We start from the raw sequence: 17,386 nt of genomic DNA on the forward strand, positions 1-17,386 counted from the left end.
CAATAAGTTTTATTTAAATGGAGGTAAGCCAGCCATAGAGGGTTTGAATCTTGGCAAGTTCAGCAGGGACTGGCAGAGATTCGATCCATCTATGGGCAGGCTGATTGGTACCCAAGTTGAACCATAGATGGACTTGGGTACAACCAGCATTTCGGATTTTTAGCATGCCATTCTTGCCAGTGGTTAAAGCCGCTAGCAATAATCAGTGTTCTGCCGGAAGGGATGGCTCACGACACAATCACTCAGCGGGAGGGATTTTCCCATTAATACTGACTGTATTGATGGGGGAAATAAGTGATTTTCGTGGTTGTAGGAAAGAAAATCGCATCATCTATGATCTGCCTAAGGGAGAGTTACAACCCCCGTCTTTTTTTTTTTTTTGCCATTTGTGTCCTATTGGAGATATTTCCCTTCCTGTCCCATAGCCAAAACCGGAAGTGAGAGCAAATCCCTAGTGTCCCATTGGAGGATTCCCCCTCCACTCCCATTCTGGTGACAACCCATAAGGGATGTCCTTATATTTTCTAACAAAATGATAACAATCAACAGGATAGACATGTGCAGAACAAAAAAAAATGCCTTTAGTTTCAATAAAGTATTTACATAAATTAATTTAATTAAATTTGTTTATTTTCATCTTTGCAATTTGTTTTGTTTTTTCGAATCGATTAGAATTTACAGAGAATTTGAATTCCATTCTAATCGCATTTGAATCTAATTCCATTCGAGATCAAATTTATTCTATTCGAAATGTGAATTTTGAAAGATGGTTATATTCTTTCTATTCTATTTTTTCTATTCTTTTCTATTCTATTCAAATGTATTCAAATTTTTGAAAACAATTATACTTTCTATCCTTTTCTTTTGTATTTATTCTATTCTATACTGGTATGGACTGGGTAATGTGTTAGGATCTATACTGGTATGGACTGGGTAATGGGTTAGGATCTATACTGGTATGGACTGGGTAATGGGTTAGGATCTATACTGGTATGGACTGGGTAATGGGTTAGGATCTATACTGGTATGGACTGGGTAATGGGTTAAGAAGGAAAGGATGTCACATTGTTTGATGGAAATGAAAATTATCACCCTACAGAGGGCTGAATTCAAAGACACCCCAAAAATAAAAGTGAAGAAATGATGCAGCAGGCTAGTCCATTTTGCTGAAATTTCATTGCAGGAACTCAGAATGGTACTCAGTAGTTTGTATGGCCTCCATGTGCTTGTATGTATGCCTGACAACGACGGGACATGCTCTTAATGGGACAACGGATGGTGTCCTGGGGTATTTCCTCCCAGATCTGAACCAGGGCATCACTGAGCTCCTGAACAGACTGAGGTGCAACCTGGCGATGTCAGATGGACGGAAACATAATGTCCCAGAGGTGTTCTATTGGATTTAGGTCAGACAAGCATGGGGGCTATTCAGTGGTATCAATTCCTTCATCCTCCAGGAACCGGCTGCATATTCTCGACACATGAAGCCGGGCATTGTCGTGCACCAGGATGAACCCAGGACCCACTGCAGCAGTGTTAGGGTCTGGCAATGGGTCCAAGAATTTCATCCCGATACCTAATGGCAGTCAGGGTGCCATTGTCTAGTCTGTAGAGGTCTGTGCATCCCTCCATGGATATCCCTCCCCAGACCATCACTGACCCACCACCAAACCGGTCATGCTGAACAATGTTACAGGCAGCATAATGTTCTCCACAGCTTCTCCAGACCCTTTCACGTCTGTCACATGTGCTCAGGGTGAACCTGCTCTCATCTGTGAAAAGCACAGGGTGCCAGTGGCAAACCTGACAATTCTGGTGTTCAATGGCAAATGCCAATCGAGCTCCACGGTGCCGGACAGTGAGCACAGGGCCCACTAGAGGACGTCAGTCCTCAGGCCACCCCCATGAAGTCTGTTTCTGATTGTTTGGTCAGAGACATTCACACCAGTGGTCTGCTGGAGGTCATTTTGTAGGGCTCTGGCAGTGCTCATCCTGTTCCTCCTTCCACAAAGGAGCAGATACCGGTCCTGCTGATGGGTGAAGGACCTTCTACAGCCCTGTCCAGATCTCCTAGAGTAACTGTCTGTCTCCTGGAATCTCCTCCATGCTCGGGAGACTGTGCTGGGAGACACAGCAAACCTTCTGGCAATGCCATGTATTGATTTGATTTGCCATCCTGAAGGAGTTGGACTGCCTGTGCAACCTCTATAGGGTCCAGGTATCGCCTCATGCTACCCGTAGTGACACGGACCCTAGTCAAATGCAGAAGTAGTGAAAAACAGTCAGAAAAGATGAGGAGTAGGGAAAAAAATGTCAGTGACCTTCACCTGTTAAACCATTCCTGTTTTGGAGGTTGTCTCATTGTTGCCCATCTAGTGCCCCTGTTCATTTCTTTAATACCAAAGCAGCTGACCAGATCAGTATCCTGGGAGTTTAATTGACTTGATGCTATACTCTGATTAAAAAGTGTTCCTTTCATTTTTTTGAGCAGTGTGTATTTAATCACATGCAGCTATATAGTGTCATCAATTTACGCAGCTTTACATTCACTTCAGTCCCTGCCTTTAGGGAGCTTACAATCTAAAGTCCCTATCTCACATACATACTAGGGTCAGATCTACTACCATCATGCCTTTGGAGTGTCGGAGGAAACCAGAGTGTCTGGAGGAAAACTCACGCAAGGACATGCAAACTCCAGGATTCAAACCAAGTACCCCAGTGCTAACCACTGAGCTTTAGGCTCCATTCAAACTTATGCAACTGGTCATGCAACTTTGGACACATAAAGTGTCATGAAAATTCGCAGCCCATGTATTTCAATGGAAGACATTCAAATATATGCGTTTAAAAAAAAAGTTCCTTAAGCCTATTTCTGACATGTTTTTTACAAGTTACAGTATTTTTTGTTAGAAAATTAATAAGAACCCCCAAACATATTATTTATATTATATTTATAATATAATATTATATTTAATATAATTATATATAATATTTAATATATATAATATTAATATTTAATATAATATTTAATATTATATTTAATAATATAATGTAATATATTATATTTATATTATAACATATATTTTTTTGGCAAAGACTCTGGAGAATAAAGTGGTGGTCGTTGCAATATTTTATGTCACAAGGTTATTGCGCAGCGGTCTTTCAAACACATTTTTTTTTGGAAAAAACACATTTCACTGAATTTAAAAAAACTAAACAGTAAGGTTAGCCCAATGTTTTTGTATATTGTGAAAGATGATGTCACGCCGAGTACGGTTTAAAATTGTGTACACGTGAAATGGCAACAAACTAAGGTACTTATAAATCTCCATAGGCGACGCTTTAAAAAAATGTAATTTAACCACATCCCGCCCGCCCACCGTCAGTGTGTGGGGAGGAGGGCCGATCAGCAGCTCCTCCTCAAAGGGAAGACAAGGACAGGCAATCTGGGCACTGATCATCAGTGCCCTGATTACAGAAAAGTAAAACAGTGCCCATCAGTGCCCATACTGCCCACCATCAGTGCCCACAATCAGTGCCTGCTCATCAGTGCCACCTATCAGTGCCCATCAGTGCGGCATATTAGTACCTCCTCATCAGTGCCACCTCATCAGTGCCCATAAGTGCCACCTCATCAGCGCACATCAGTGAAGGAGAAAAACTACTTATTTTCAAAATTTACTGACAGAAAATAAGAAAAACTTTTTTTTTTTTTTTTTTTTTACACTTTCTGTCTTTTTTTTTTTTAGTAAGAAATAAAAAAACCCAGCTGTGATTAAATACCACCAAAAGAAAGCTCTATTTGTGTGAAAAAAAAAAATAATTTCATATGGGTACAGTGTAGCATGACAGTTGAGGATTTAGCACTTCTATCAAGTTACAGTGTGTTCTCAGTGTTGGAGAGCATTGACTGGCGCCGGCTGGCGTCAAGGAAGCATCAGCGGGCATTTTTCAGAAAGAAAGTTCCAAGTGTAATTAGTTGAAGCCTAAAGGAGTATCCCACTCATTCCCTTCTCCCATTCCCTTTATCTACAATCAGTGGCGGCCGGTGTATTGAGGGCGCAGGGGCGTCGCCCCTACATCCATGTGTCCGGCCCCCTAATCTGCATGCAGGGGCGCCGGACGCATGGAGCTTAATGGTTTTTTTTCTTCTTTAAATCACCTGATTAGAGCCAGAGGCTCTAATAGGGTGATGCAAAAGGTGGAGCCGGGGTGCAGAGCAGTGCGCCCCGAGCCCACCCATTGTGTGACAAAAGCAAATTAAAATTTGCTATTGTCACACAGATCCTCCTCCCGGCCAATCAGGAAGCGCGTCCGATATGCGCTTCCTGATTGGCCGCAAGGCAAACCCCATGCCATTGGCCGAGGAGGAGGCTGGAGCGGGAGGACTGGAGGAGACACGCCACCGGGACTGAGGAGAAGCCGCCCGCCGCCGCTGCTGCTCCAGGTAAGTAAGGGGGCACGCACGCTGATCTCTGCATTGGGGGAATTAATGTATGCTGGTCACTGCATTGAAGGGGGCACGCACGCTGATCTCTGCATTGGGGGAATGTATGCTGGTCACTGCATTGAAAGGGGCATGTACGCTGGTCACTGCATTGAAAGAGGGCATGTATGCTGGTCACTGCATTGAAAGGGGCATGTATACTGGTCACTGCATTGAAAGGGGGCATGTATGCTGGTCACTGCATTGAAAGGGGGCATGTACGCTGGTCACTGCATTGAAAGGAGGCATGTACGCTGGTCACTGCATTGAAAGGGGCATGTACGCTGGTCACTGCATTGAAAGGGGGCATGTACGCTGGTCACTGCATTGAAGGGGGCACGCACGCTGATCTCTGCATTGGGGGAATGTACGCTGGTCACTGCATTGAAGGGGGGCATGTATGCTGGTCACTGCATTGAAAGGGGGCATGTACGCTGGCCACTGCATTGAAAGGGGGCATGCACGCTGGTCACTGCATTGAAAGGGGGCATGTATGCTGGTTACTGCATTGAAAGGGGGCATGTACGTTGGTCACTGCATTGAAAGGGGGCATGTATGCTGGTCACTGCATTGAAAGGGGGCATGTATGCTGGTCACTGCATTGAAAGGGGGCATGTACTCTGGTCACTGCATTGAAAGCGGCATGTACGCTGGTCACTGCATTGAAAGGGGGCATGTATGCTGGTCACTGCATTGAAAGGGGGCATGTACGCTGGTCACTGCATTGAAAGGGGGCATGTATGCTGGTCACTGCATTGAAAGGGGCATGTATGCTGGTCACTGCATTGAAAGGGGGCATGTACGCTGGTCACTGCATTGAAAGGGGGCATGTATGCTGGTCACTGCATTGAAAGGGGCATGTATGCTGGTCACTGCATTGAAAGAGGGCATGTATGCTGGTCACTGCATTGAAAGGGGGCATGTATACTGGTCACTGCATTGAAAGGGGGCATGTACGCTGGTCACTGCATTGAAGGGGCATGTACGCTGGTCACTGCATTGAAAGGGGGCATGTATGCTGGTCACTGCATTGAAAGGGGGCATGTACGCTGGTCACTGCATTGAAAGGGGGCATGTACGCTGGTCACTGCATTGAAGGGGGCACACACGCTGATCTCTGCATTGGGGGAATGTATACTGGTCACTGCATTGAAGGGGGGCATGTATGCTGGTCACTGCATTGAAAGGGGGCATGTACGCTGGCCACTGCATTGAAAGGGGGCATGCACGCTGGTCACTGCATTGAAAGGGGGCATGTATGCTGGTTACTGCATTGAAAGGGGGCATGTACATTGGTCACTGCATTGAAAGGGGGCATGTATGCTGGTCACTGCATTGAAAGGGGGCATGTATGCTGGTCACTACATTGAAAGGGGGCATGTACGCTGGTCACTGCATTGAAGGGGGCACACACGCTGATCTCTGCATTGGGGGAATGTATGCTGGTCACTGCATTGAAGGGGGGCATGTATGCTGGTCACTGCATTGAAAGGGGGCATGTATGCTGGCCACTGCATTGAAAGGGGGCATGCACGCTGGCCACTGCATTGAAAGGGGGGCATGTATGCTGGTCACTGCATTGAAAGGGGGCATGTACGCTGGCCACTGCATTGAAAGGGGGCATGTACGCTGGTCACTGCATTGAAAGGGGGCATGTACGCTGGTCACTGCATTGAAGGGGGCACACACGCTGATCTCTGCATTGGGGGAATGTATGCTGGTCACTGCATTGAAGGGGGGCATGTATGCTGGTCACTGCATTGAAAGGGGGCATGTACGCTGGCCACTGCATTGAAAGGGGGCATGCACGCTGGTCACTGCATTGAAAGGGGGCATGTATGCTGGTTACTGCATTGAAAGGGGGCATGTACGTTGGTCACTGCATTGAAAGGGGGCATGTATGCTGGTCACTGCATTGAAAGGGGGCATGTATGCTGGTCACTACATTGAAAGGGGGCATGTACGCTGGTCACTGCATTGAAGGGGGCACACACGCTGATCTCTGCATTGGGGGAATGTATGCTGGTCACTGCATTGAAGGGGGGCATGTATGCTGGTCACTGCATTGAAAGGGGGCATGTACGCTGGCCACTGCATTGAAAGGGGGCATGCACGCTGGTCACTGCATTGAAAGGGGGCATGTATGCTGGTTACTGCATTGAAAGGGGGCATGTACGTTGGTCACTGCATTGAAAGGGGGCATGTATGCTGGTCACTGCATTGAAAGGGGGCATGTATGCTGGTCACTACATTGAAAGGGGGCATGTACGCTGGTCACTACATTGAAAGGGGGCATGTACGCTGGTCACTGCTTTCAAAGGGGGCATGTACTCTGGTCACTGCATTGAAAGCGGCATGTACGCTGGTCACTGCATTGAAGGGGGCATGTATGCTGGTCACTGCATTGAAAGGGGGCATGTACGTTGGTCATTGCATTGAAAGGGGGCATGTATGCTGGTCACTGCATTGAAAGGGGCATGTATGCTGGTCACTGCATTGAAAGAGGGCATGTATGCTGGTCACTGCATTGAAAGGGGGCATGTATACTGGTCACTGCATTGAAAGGGGGCATGTACGCTGGTCACTGCATTGAAGGGGCATGTACGCTGGTCACTGCATTGAAAGGGGCATGTACGCTGGTCACTGCATTGAAAGGGGGCATGTATGCTGGTCACTGCATTGAAAGGGGGCATGTACGCTGGTCACTGCATTGAAAGGGGGCATGTACGCTGGTCACTGCATTGAAGGGGGCACACACGCTGATCTCTGCATTGGGGGAATGTATGCTGGTCACTGCATTGAAGGGGGGCATGTATGCTGGTCACTGCATTGAAAGATGGCATGTACGCTGGCCACTGCATTGAAAGGGGGCATGCACGCTGGTCACTGCATTGAAAGGGGGCATGTATGCTGGTCACTGCATTGAAAGGGGGCATGTATGCTGGTTACTGCATTGAAAGGGGGCATGTACGTTGGTCACTGCATTGAAAGGGGGCATGTATGCTGGTCACTGCATTGAAAGGGGGCATGTATGCTGGTCACTACATTGAAAGGGGGCATGTACGCTGGTCACTACATTGAAAGGGGGCATGTACGCTGGTCACTGCATTGAAAGGGGGCATGTACTCTGGTCACTGCATTGAAAGCGGCATGTACGCTGGTCACTGCATTGAAAGGGGGCATGTATGCTGGTCACTGCATTGAAAGGGGGCATGTATGCTGGTCACTGCATTGAAAGGGGCATGTATGTTGGTCACTGCATTGAAAGAGGGCATGTATGCTGGTCAATGCATTGAAAGGGGGCATGTATGCTGGTCACTGCATTGAAAGGGGGCATGTACGCTGGTCACTGCATTGAAAGGGGCATGTACGCTGGTCACTGCATTGAAAGGGGGCATGTATGCTGGTCACTGCATTGAAAGGGGGCATGTACGCTGGTCACTGCATTGAAAGGGGGCATGTACGCTGGTCACTGCATTGAAGGGGGCACACACGCTGATCTCTGCATTGGGGGAATGTATGCTGGTCACTGCATTGAAGGGGGGCATGTATGCTGGTCACTGCATTGAAAGGGGGCATGCACGCTGGTCACTGCATTGAAAGGGGGCATGTATGCTGGTTACTGCATTGAAAGGGGGCATGTACTCTGGTCACTGCATTGAAAGGGGGCATGTACGCTGGTAACAGCATTGAAGGGGGCACGCTGGTCACTGTTTTGAAGGGGGCACACTGTGCATTGAAAGGGGGCACGCTGGTCACTCTGCATCGAAAGGGGGCACACTATACCTTATTTACTGAAGGCCCCTTTCACACTATTGCGACCTCAAAGTCACGCAATTTTTTACAGCATTTTTTTGCCGCAAAGCAATGCCTATTACATTTTTCTGTTTGCGCCCCCCCCCCCCCAAAAAAAAATTTTGAGCACCAGCCGTCACTGTCTACAATAAAAAAACAGAAACAAAGATGCCGGAGTTGTCCATGTCTCAGTCTCTACACCCAGGGCCGCAGCTCACATGGGCTGGAAAGGCAACAGGTAACGATTGCAGACCCACATCAGGCCACAGGCCTGGAAAACCTGCTACACTACCAAGAGGAGGTATCTTCAAATCCAAATCATTTGCCAAATGTCAGACAGAGGTAGTTGTTTATATTGCCAACTGTATTTGTGGATCATTCTATATTGGGAAAACCAAAAGGACTTTTGGGCGGTGTATACAGAACCACCTGTACTATATTGATGTGGGGCTTCAGTATACACCCATTGGGAAGCACATGGTTTAAGGCATAGCTATGACCCTAAAGTAATTTATTTGTCCTGGAAAAAATCCCTCCCAGAGGAGGCAATTTTGACAACCAAATATTAAAACAGGAGGCAAAATGGATATATAACCTAAAGGCCACTTGCTCACTGGGGTTAAGCAATGTCCTTTCGGCTGCAAGCAGAGCCATCTCTGTGGGCACGCGAGAGCCACCGCCGCCACTGCCCGCAGTGCGACAAGGGGAGAAACGAGCGCGGGCTGTCAGTGTACTTCCCCCCACTCGCCCCCCTTCTTCTGTCAAGCACCGTGGGACAGGGATTTGCAAGGATTGCTGCCCACTCTGAATCTTTCTGCCTCCCCATTGGCTGAAACCAGGGACCAATGAGGAGCCAGGACAAGTACTATATGGGACATGTAGTCCCGGAAGACTATGGCTCCTTTTTAATTAATTAAAGAAAAACTAGAGCCCCAGCATGCCCTGGGGTAATTGGAGTTGGAACAGCCGGGAGCCAGGGGAAAAAAAAGGGCTGAGAGAGAATGGAGTGGAAGGGTGAAAGGAGTGTGGAGACCAGAGAGAGAGGAGGCTGAGGTGGTTCAGGAGGGAGAGAGAGCCCAAGCCACAACAGCCCCTGGAGTTGATCCAGCCAGAGAGGAGCAAGATGACGGTGCTGAGAGGACACCATCAAGAGTGAGGAGGGTGATCAAAGGCACCAACAAAAGGAGAAGCTGCTGCCAGGTACACCGACACAGTTGGTTTTATGATGAAGTTTGGGTACTCGGGCTCAAAAAGGTTTGCCATCACTGTTATAGAACATTAAAGTGGAGTTCCACCCTAATTTTATACTTACCTCCATCTTCTCGCTCCGGGTCACCTGAAAAAGAAATGGATAATCACATTTTTTTTTTTTTTTTTTACTTACCTCGTAGCGAAGAAAATATACTTACCTTACTTCCTTCTTCCTCGGCCGCGGCCTGTCGTCACTTCCTGGCTCTGCAATGATTCCTGGGAGCTGAACGTCATAGCTCCCAGGAATCATTGCGCCTGCACTGGCCCCGACGTCAGTTCCGGGGCGCGCGCGTCATCCCCTTCTAAACAGCTTCTGGGCATGCCCAGAAGCTGTGGAGGGATGACGCGCGCGACCCGGAAGTGACGTCGGGGCCGGCGCAGGGCATCGTGGGACCGAAGAAGGCGGAAGAGGACCCCGAAGAGGATCTCGCTGGCTTCAAGCTGCCCACATCTGAGATGGCAGCGCTGGACAAGACGTTTTCAAGGTAAGTATTTGTCCTAACAGGTAAGTGCAACCCGGGACAGATCAGGGGCTAGCCATTGTGGAATGCACTAGCCCTGACTGTCCCGGGGGTATTTGAAAAAAAAAAAAAATTCCAGGGTGGAACTCCGCTTTAATGTTACTTTGTATCCATTCTGTCTCCTGACATTAGCTTCATATATTCTATAATTATGTCCAAGCAGTATTGTTTTGTTTGAATGTTGTGCGGCAAAATTATTTATAGTGTATACACAATATTTGGTTATTATTTATTGTGCCTCCACCTTGTTCGGCTAGCTCCTGGTGTTGCGGTGGCCATGGTTTTCCTGTTGGACACTCGGGCACAAAGTCGGGATTGGGTGGGGGGTGCTGGGGAGGGTGGAGGTTCTCTGCCTTTCTCTTTCTCCCCCTTAGCTGTAGGTTTACCTACGGCCGAGGTTGCGCTGTGACGCGGCTCTGGGCGTTCCCGCAAACTTGTTTTTCGCAGGCAAGCGGCGATGGGCCACGTAATGCGCCCTATCTCTGTGCCCGTGCCCGATGTAATGTAATAGGCAGAGTCATGGCCTTGTCACTAACAGCAGGACTGCGCTATTTAAGCAGGCAGACGGGGTTGGGGCCAGACACGGCTCCCAAGAGATGGCCATTCACACATAAGCAGGACACCAGAGGTAATTAATTTCAGATGCTGCAAATGACTGACCTTTTCTACTTTTTATTGCCCAATTCTTGTACCTATCCAGTATATGGGGAAGGGGCTCTGGAATACTTACATTTGGAGAATTGGATTATTGTCTAGCTAGCTATACACTTTGGAAACATGGGGAACTGGAGATGGAGTCGTAGCATATGCAATTCATAGTGTTGTGAGGAGTGGTCCTTCCTCATTAGACACTCTTCATATTCCCTATGTTAGGGGTACCTGATTTGGTGTATAGGGAAAGGGCTCTTGAATACATACATTGGGATAATTGAATTACTAGTAAATTATATATTTTGGTAACATGGGGAACTGGAGGTAGATATGTGGCTGGATACTCTAGCAATGCACACATTTGGTAGTGTTGAGGGTGGGGTGGTCTCTCTCTATGAGACACCCTTCACATCTTCGGGATAGCGTTGCCCGGGCCTCAGTCCATATACACATAGATAGAATGGTACTTTAATGTATACACAGTTTTGACTCTTGTGGCCATCTACATATTGTGTTCTTCCTCCCATTTTTTCAGGGCTGTGAATTTCTATACACAGTACATGACGCAGCCTAAATTACCTACCTTTTTGAGTTGGTGCTTTATTACCACCCATACTCGCCTGGTTCCTGCAAGCGCAGTTCAGTGTCCATCAGATATGCCCCTGCTTATTGCTAGGGGTTTTCATGGTTGCTACATGACCCTGGTGTGTGTTGAACATGCGTGGATGGCCCAATCATCTTCTTTTTATGTAACTGGTAAGCACAATTATTATGATATTTTTTCAGTTTAATGGGAAGGATTCTATATGTGATATGACTTTGGATACTGTGTGACAATGTAGTTGATGGTGAGGGTCCCTGAGGAAGCAAAGTGTGAATTGCATTCTGCGAAATGCGTAGGACCTTCATTCTCCTCATTAACTAACAATAAAAAGATATACCCTGTATGCAATGAGCCGTCATACTATTGAGTCTGTATATGTTTTTACTAGTTACTTTGTACAATAAACAATTTTTATATGACATTGGTCTTGTGGTCATCTCAATTGCCAGCTCCACATCCTTGAAAGTCCACTTGTCCTATTGGGAGGAATTGGGGTTTCCACCTTACCAAATGGCTATTTTATTTTAATCTTCCAAAACCTTCTTTTCCCCAACAGCGAGAAACAAATATGCATTCAAACCCATATAGGAATAGACAAATGTACTAAAATGCTGGAAGGCTCTGGATGAGGCTGGGCCTGGGAGTCTCTGTAGGGGGGTTAGAAGACTCTATAGCTGACTAGAGGCCACTATAAAAATCTGAAGGCTCTGCAGCAAGACAGGGGGCACTGTGGGAGGCTGAGGGCGCTGCAGGAGGTTGGGGGACACTGGGGAAGAGGGGTGTCTGAAGGCTCTCCAGCAAGTTAGGAGGCTGGGTGTCACGGTAGGTGATTAAAGGGCATTGCAGGATGTTGGGGGTGACACTGTAGGAGGTTGAGAGGCACCGTTGGGGGCTAAGTGGCACTGTGAGAGACTGGAGGGCACCACAGGAGGTTAGGAGCACTGTGGGACACTGTCGGAGGTTGGAACACAATAGGGGGCTGCAAGATGGGGAGACACTGTGGGAAGTTGGTGGGCTGGAAGCTCTGTAGAAAGATGGGAAGCACTGGAGGAGCTGGATGGCACTGTGTGAGACTAGAGGACATCACAGGAGGTTGGGGGCACTGTGGGATACTGTAAGAGGTTAGGAAGCATTATCGCAGGCTGGGGGCTCTGCCGTAAGCTAGGGGGCACTGTGGGATGTTAGGGTGCATTATGGAGGTCTGAAGGCTCTGCAGCAAGCTAGGGGGCATATGGAGGTCTAGAGACTCGGCAGCAAGCTAGAGGGCACTATGGGAGGTTAGGGGGCATTATGGAGGTCTGGAGTCTCTGCAGCAAGCTACGGGGGACTGTGGGAAGTTAGGGGGCATTATGGAGGTCTGGAGGCTCTGTAGCTAGCTAGGGGGAACTGTGGGAAGTTAGGGGGAATTATGGAGGTCTGGAGGCTCTGCAGCAAACTAGGGGGCACTGTGGAAAGTTAGGGGGCATTATGGAGGTCTGGAGGCTCTGCAGCTAGCTAGGGGGAATTGTGGGAAGTTAGGGGGAATTATGGAGGTATGGAGGCTCTGCAGCAAGCTAGGGGGCACTGTGGGAAGTTAGGTGACATTATGGAGGTCTGGAGGCTCTGCAGCACGCTAGGGGGCACTGTGGGAGGTTAGGAGGCATTATGGAGGTCTGCAGGCTCTGTAGTAAGCTAGGGGCATTTTGGGAGGTTAGGGGGCATTATAGAAGTCTGGAGGCTCTGCAGCAAGCTAGGGGACACTGTGGGAGGTTATGGGGCATTATGGAGGTCTGGAGGCTCTGCAGCAAGCTAGGGGGCACTGTTGGAAGGTAGGGGGCATAATAGAGGTCTGGAGGCTCTATGGCGAGCTAGGGGGCACTGTGGGAGGTCAGGGGCCATTATGGAGGTCTGGAGGCTCTTCAGCAAGCTAGGGGGCACTGTGGGAGGTTAAGGGGCGTTATGGAGATCTGGAGGCTCTGCAGCAAGCTAGAGGGCACTGTGGGAGGTTAGGGAGTATCATGGAAGTCTGGAGGCTCTGCAGCAAGCTAGGGGGCACTGTGGGAAGTTAGGGGAAATTATGGAGGTCTGGGGGCTCTGTAACAATCTAGGGGCCACTGTGGGTGGTTAGGAGGCATTATGGAGGTCTGCAGGCTCTGTAGTAAGCTAGGGGGCAGTTTGGGAGGTTAGGGGGCATTAAGGAAGTCTTGAGGCTCTGCAGCAAGCTATGGGGCATTGTGGGGAGGTTAGGGGGCAATATGGAGGTCTGGGGGCTCTGTAGCAAGCTTTGGGGCATTGTGGGAGGTTAGGGGGCAATATGGGGGTCTGGAGGCTCTGCAGCAAGCTAGGGGGCACTTTGGTAGGTTAGGGAGAAATATGGAGGTCTGGAGGCTCTGCAGCAAGCTAGGGGGCACTGTGGGAGGTTAGGAGGCATTATGGAGGTCTTGAGGCTCTGCAGCAAGCTATGGGACACTGTGGGAGGTTGAGGGAACTATGGAAGTGGTGGGGGTTGGAAGCTCTGCAGAAAGATAGGGGACACTGCAGTGGGCTGGGATGTCATGTAGGGACTGAGGGCTCTCAATAGACATGCGGTCACTTTGGGAGATTGAGGGGTACTGGAGGCCTCCTTGGGAGGTGAGGGGATCCCATGATGGTTGAGAACCACTGATGTCTCATTAAAGAGAACCTGTCTCAACAAAAGTCTTATCGCGGGTGATGTAATAGCAATGAGGTTAAGTGAAAATAAGTAATAAATGAAAGTTTCACTCGAGCACTTACAGCCCAAACCAACGTAAACACACGTGTTGGAGGGGAGGGGCCTAATAAGTGCACGCGGTGTTAAGGCTTGACATGTTTGGTATCTATTAACTCGCCATAACTTCATCTTGATATCTTATTCCCGGATATTCATATCCTGGAACACTGTGTGTATAGATTGTAAGCTCCATGAGCAAGGAGCTCCTATTCCTTCTCTATTCTCATTGCTGCGTACACTGTTGTCGCTATATAAATCCTGGATAATGATAATAATATAGTAAATGTGCAATAAAATTAAATCTAGTATATATTTTTAATGGACATGTTTGATAGCAGTTGTGTACACAATATCCAACTATAAAATGTGCAGCTGCCACCATATCATTCCCCAGGGCCTCTGCTTTCAGGAATTTATCATTATTTGAAGTTTTTAAAACACATTTCTACCAAATAAATCTGCTATTGGTAATAAACATGTGACGTCACTAACCCTGGATGCGTGCAAGGCATTGTGGGAGTTGTAGTCCCTCCCCCTAGTGCAGAGTCTCACCAATCCGCACGCTCTCCCCAGCCCAGCCATACAAGGAGAAGGAGGGCGTGGCTGGCGCCTTCGCAGGATCGCCGCCTCCCCCCCCCCCCCTCCCTCCGATGCGCATTCCGCTGCCGACGTCAAGCTTTGGTGGGCGTCGCCTTTTCCTCGCGAGAACCCGCTCTCCCATCCACCGATCCTCCAATCCCCGGCCGCCGTTCTCCGTCACGTGTTTTCCGAGGTGGGGCGGAAGTGTATTGTGGGGAGTGTGGTTCCGGTGCGAAGGAGCTGCCCGGGGGAGAGGACTACAACTCCCAGCGTTACCCCCACTTCCCGCTTTTCCGTCTGCCCCCCAGCCAGAGCGATTCCCCCTCCCTCCGGGAGAACCGACTTCTCACCCGATCATGAGGGACAAACAGAAGAGGCGGAGGGAGCGCACGTGGGCCGAGGCCGCCAAGATGGTACCAAATACGGGGGAGGGCGACTGTACCATGTACACCGGGGAGAGGGGGGCGGAGAGGTCTATATAGCGATATGTGAGGGGGGGGGGGGCAGTACAATGGGGGGGGATATGAAATGGGAGGGGTGATGTAATGTGGGGGGGTCTATATATAATGTGATGGGGGTGTATACTGTATGTAATGTGAGTGGGGGGAGGAGTGTATATACATCTCTATATATAATGGGGGATATATAGAGATGTGTATACTGTATATATTACTATATATACACCTCCCCATATTACTATATATACAGTATACACCTCCCCCATATTACTATATATACAGTATACACCTCCCCCATATTACTATATATACAGTATACACCCCCCATATTACTATATATACAGTATATACCCCCCCCATATTACTATATATACAGTATACACCTCCCCCATATTACTATATATATATACAGTATACACCTCCCCCATATTACTATATATATATACAGTATACACCTCCCCCATATTACTATATATACAGTATATACCCCCCCCATATTACTATATATATATACAGTATACACCTCCCCATATTACTATATATACAGTATACACCTCCCCCATATTACTATATATACAGTATACACCTCCCCCATATTACTATATATACAGTATACACCTCCCCCATATTACTATATATATATACAGTATACACCTCCCCATATTACTATATATACAGTATACACCTCCCCCATATTACTATATATACAGTATACACCTCCCCCATATTACTATATATACAGTATACACCTCCCCCATATTACTATATATACAGTATACACCTCCCCCATATTACTATATATACAGTATACACCTCCCCCATATTACTATATATACAGTATACACCTCCCCCATATTACTATATATATATACAGTATACACCTCCCCCATATTACTATATATACAGTATATACCCCCCCATATTACTATATATATATACAGTATACACCTCCCCATATTACTATATATACAGTATACACCTCCCCCATATTACTATATATACAGTATACACCTCCCCCATATTACTATATATACAGTATACACCTCCCCCATATTACTATATATATATACAGTATACACCTCCCCCATATTACTATATATACAGTATACACCTCCCCCATATTACTATATATACAGTATACACCTCCCCCATATTACTATATATACAGTATACACCTCCCCCATATTACTATATATACAGTATACACCTCCCCCATATTACTATATATACAGTATACACCTCCCCCATATTACTATATATACAGTATACACCTCCCCCATATTACTATATATACACAGTATACACCTCCCCCATATTACTATATATATATATACAGTATACACCTCCCCATATTACTATATATACAGTATACACCTCCCCCATATTACTATATATACAGTATACACCTCCCCCATATTACTATATATACAGTATACACCTCCCCCATATTACTATATATATACAGTATACACCTCCCCCATATTACTATATATACAGTATACACCTCCCCCATATTACTATATATACAGTATACACCTCCCCCATATTACTATATATACACAGTATACACCTCCCCCATATTACTATATATATATATATATATATATATATATATACAGTATACACCTCCCCCATATTACTATATATACAGTATACACCTCCCCCATATTACTATATATATATACAGTATACACCTCCCCCATATTACTATATATACAGTATACACCTCCCCCATATTACTATATATATATATACAGTATACACCTCCCCCATATTACTATATATACAGTATACACCTCCCCCATATTATTATATATATATACAGTATACACCTCCCCCATATTACTATATATATATATATATACAGTATACACCTCCCCCATATTACTATATATACAGTATACACCTCCCCCATATTACTATATATATATACAGTATACACCTCCCCCATATTACTATATATACAGTATACACCTCCCCCATATTATTATATATATACAGTATAAACCTCCCCCATATTACTATATATATATACAGTATACACCTCCCCCATATTATATATATATATACAGTATACACCTCCCCCATATTACTATATACAGTATACACCTCCCCCCATATTATTATATATACAGTATACACCTCCCCCATATTATTATATATATATATATATATATATATATATATATATATATATATATATATATATATACACAGTATACACCTTCCCATATTACTATATATATATATATACAGTATACACCTCCCCCATATTACTATATATATACAGTATACACCTCCCCATATTAC

At 46.6% G+C, this 17,386-nt stretch overlaps 1 protein-coding gene across 2 annotated transcripts in view; it reads left to right on the plus strand.

The window, feature by feature from the left end:
* The first annotated feature begins 14,737 nt into the window (after positions 1-14,737).
* The window catches only part of ASXL1 (ASXL transcriptional regulator 1), a 38,425-nt gene continuing 35,776 nt past the window's right edge, over positions 14,738-17,386 (plus strand). For both annotated transcript variants that reach the window (XM_082271648.1, XM_082271649.1), the window contains exon 1: positions 14,738-15,031. In XM_082271648.1, coding sequence (XP_082127774.1) covers positions 14,975-15,031 — 57 coding nt within the window. In that variant the 5' untranslated portion in view covers positions 14,738-14,974. The remainder of the gene's footprint in view (positions 15,032-17,386) is intronic.

The sequence above is a fragment of the Pelophylax lessonae genome, assembly GCF_965119305.1.
Source record: "Pelophylax lessonae genome assembly, chromosome: 11".
Lineage (NCBI taxonomy): Eukaryota > Metazoa > Chordata > Amphibia > Anura > Ranidae > Pelophylax > Pelophylax lessonae.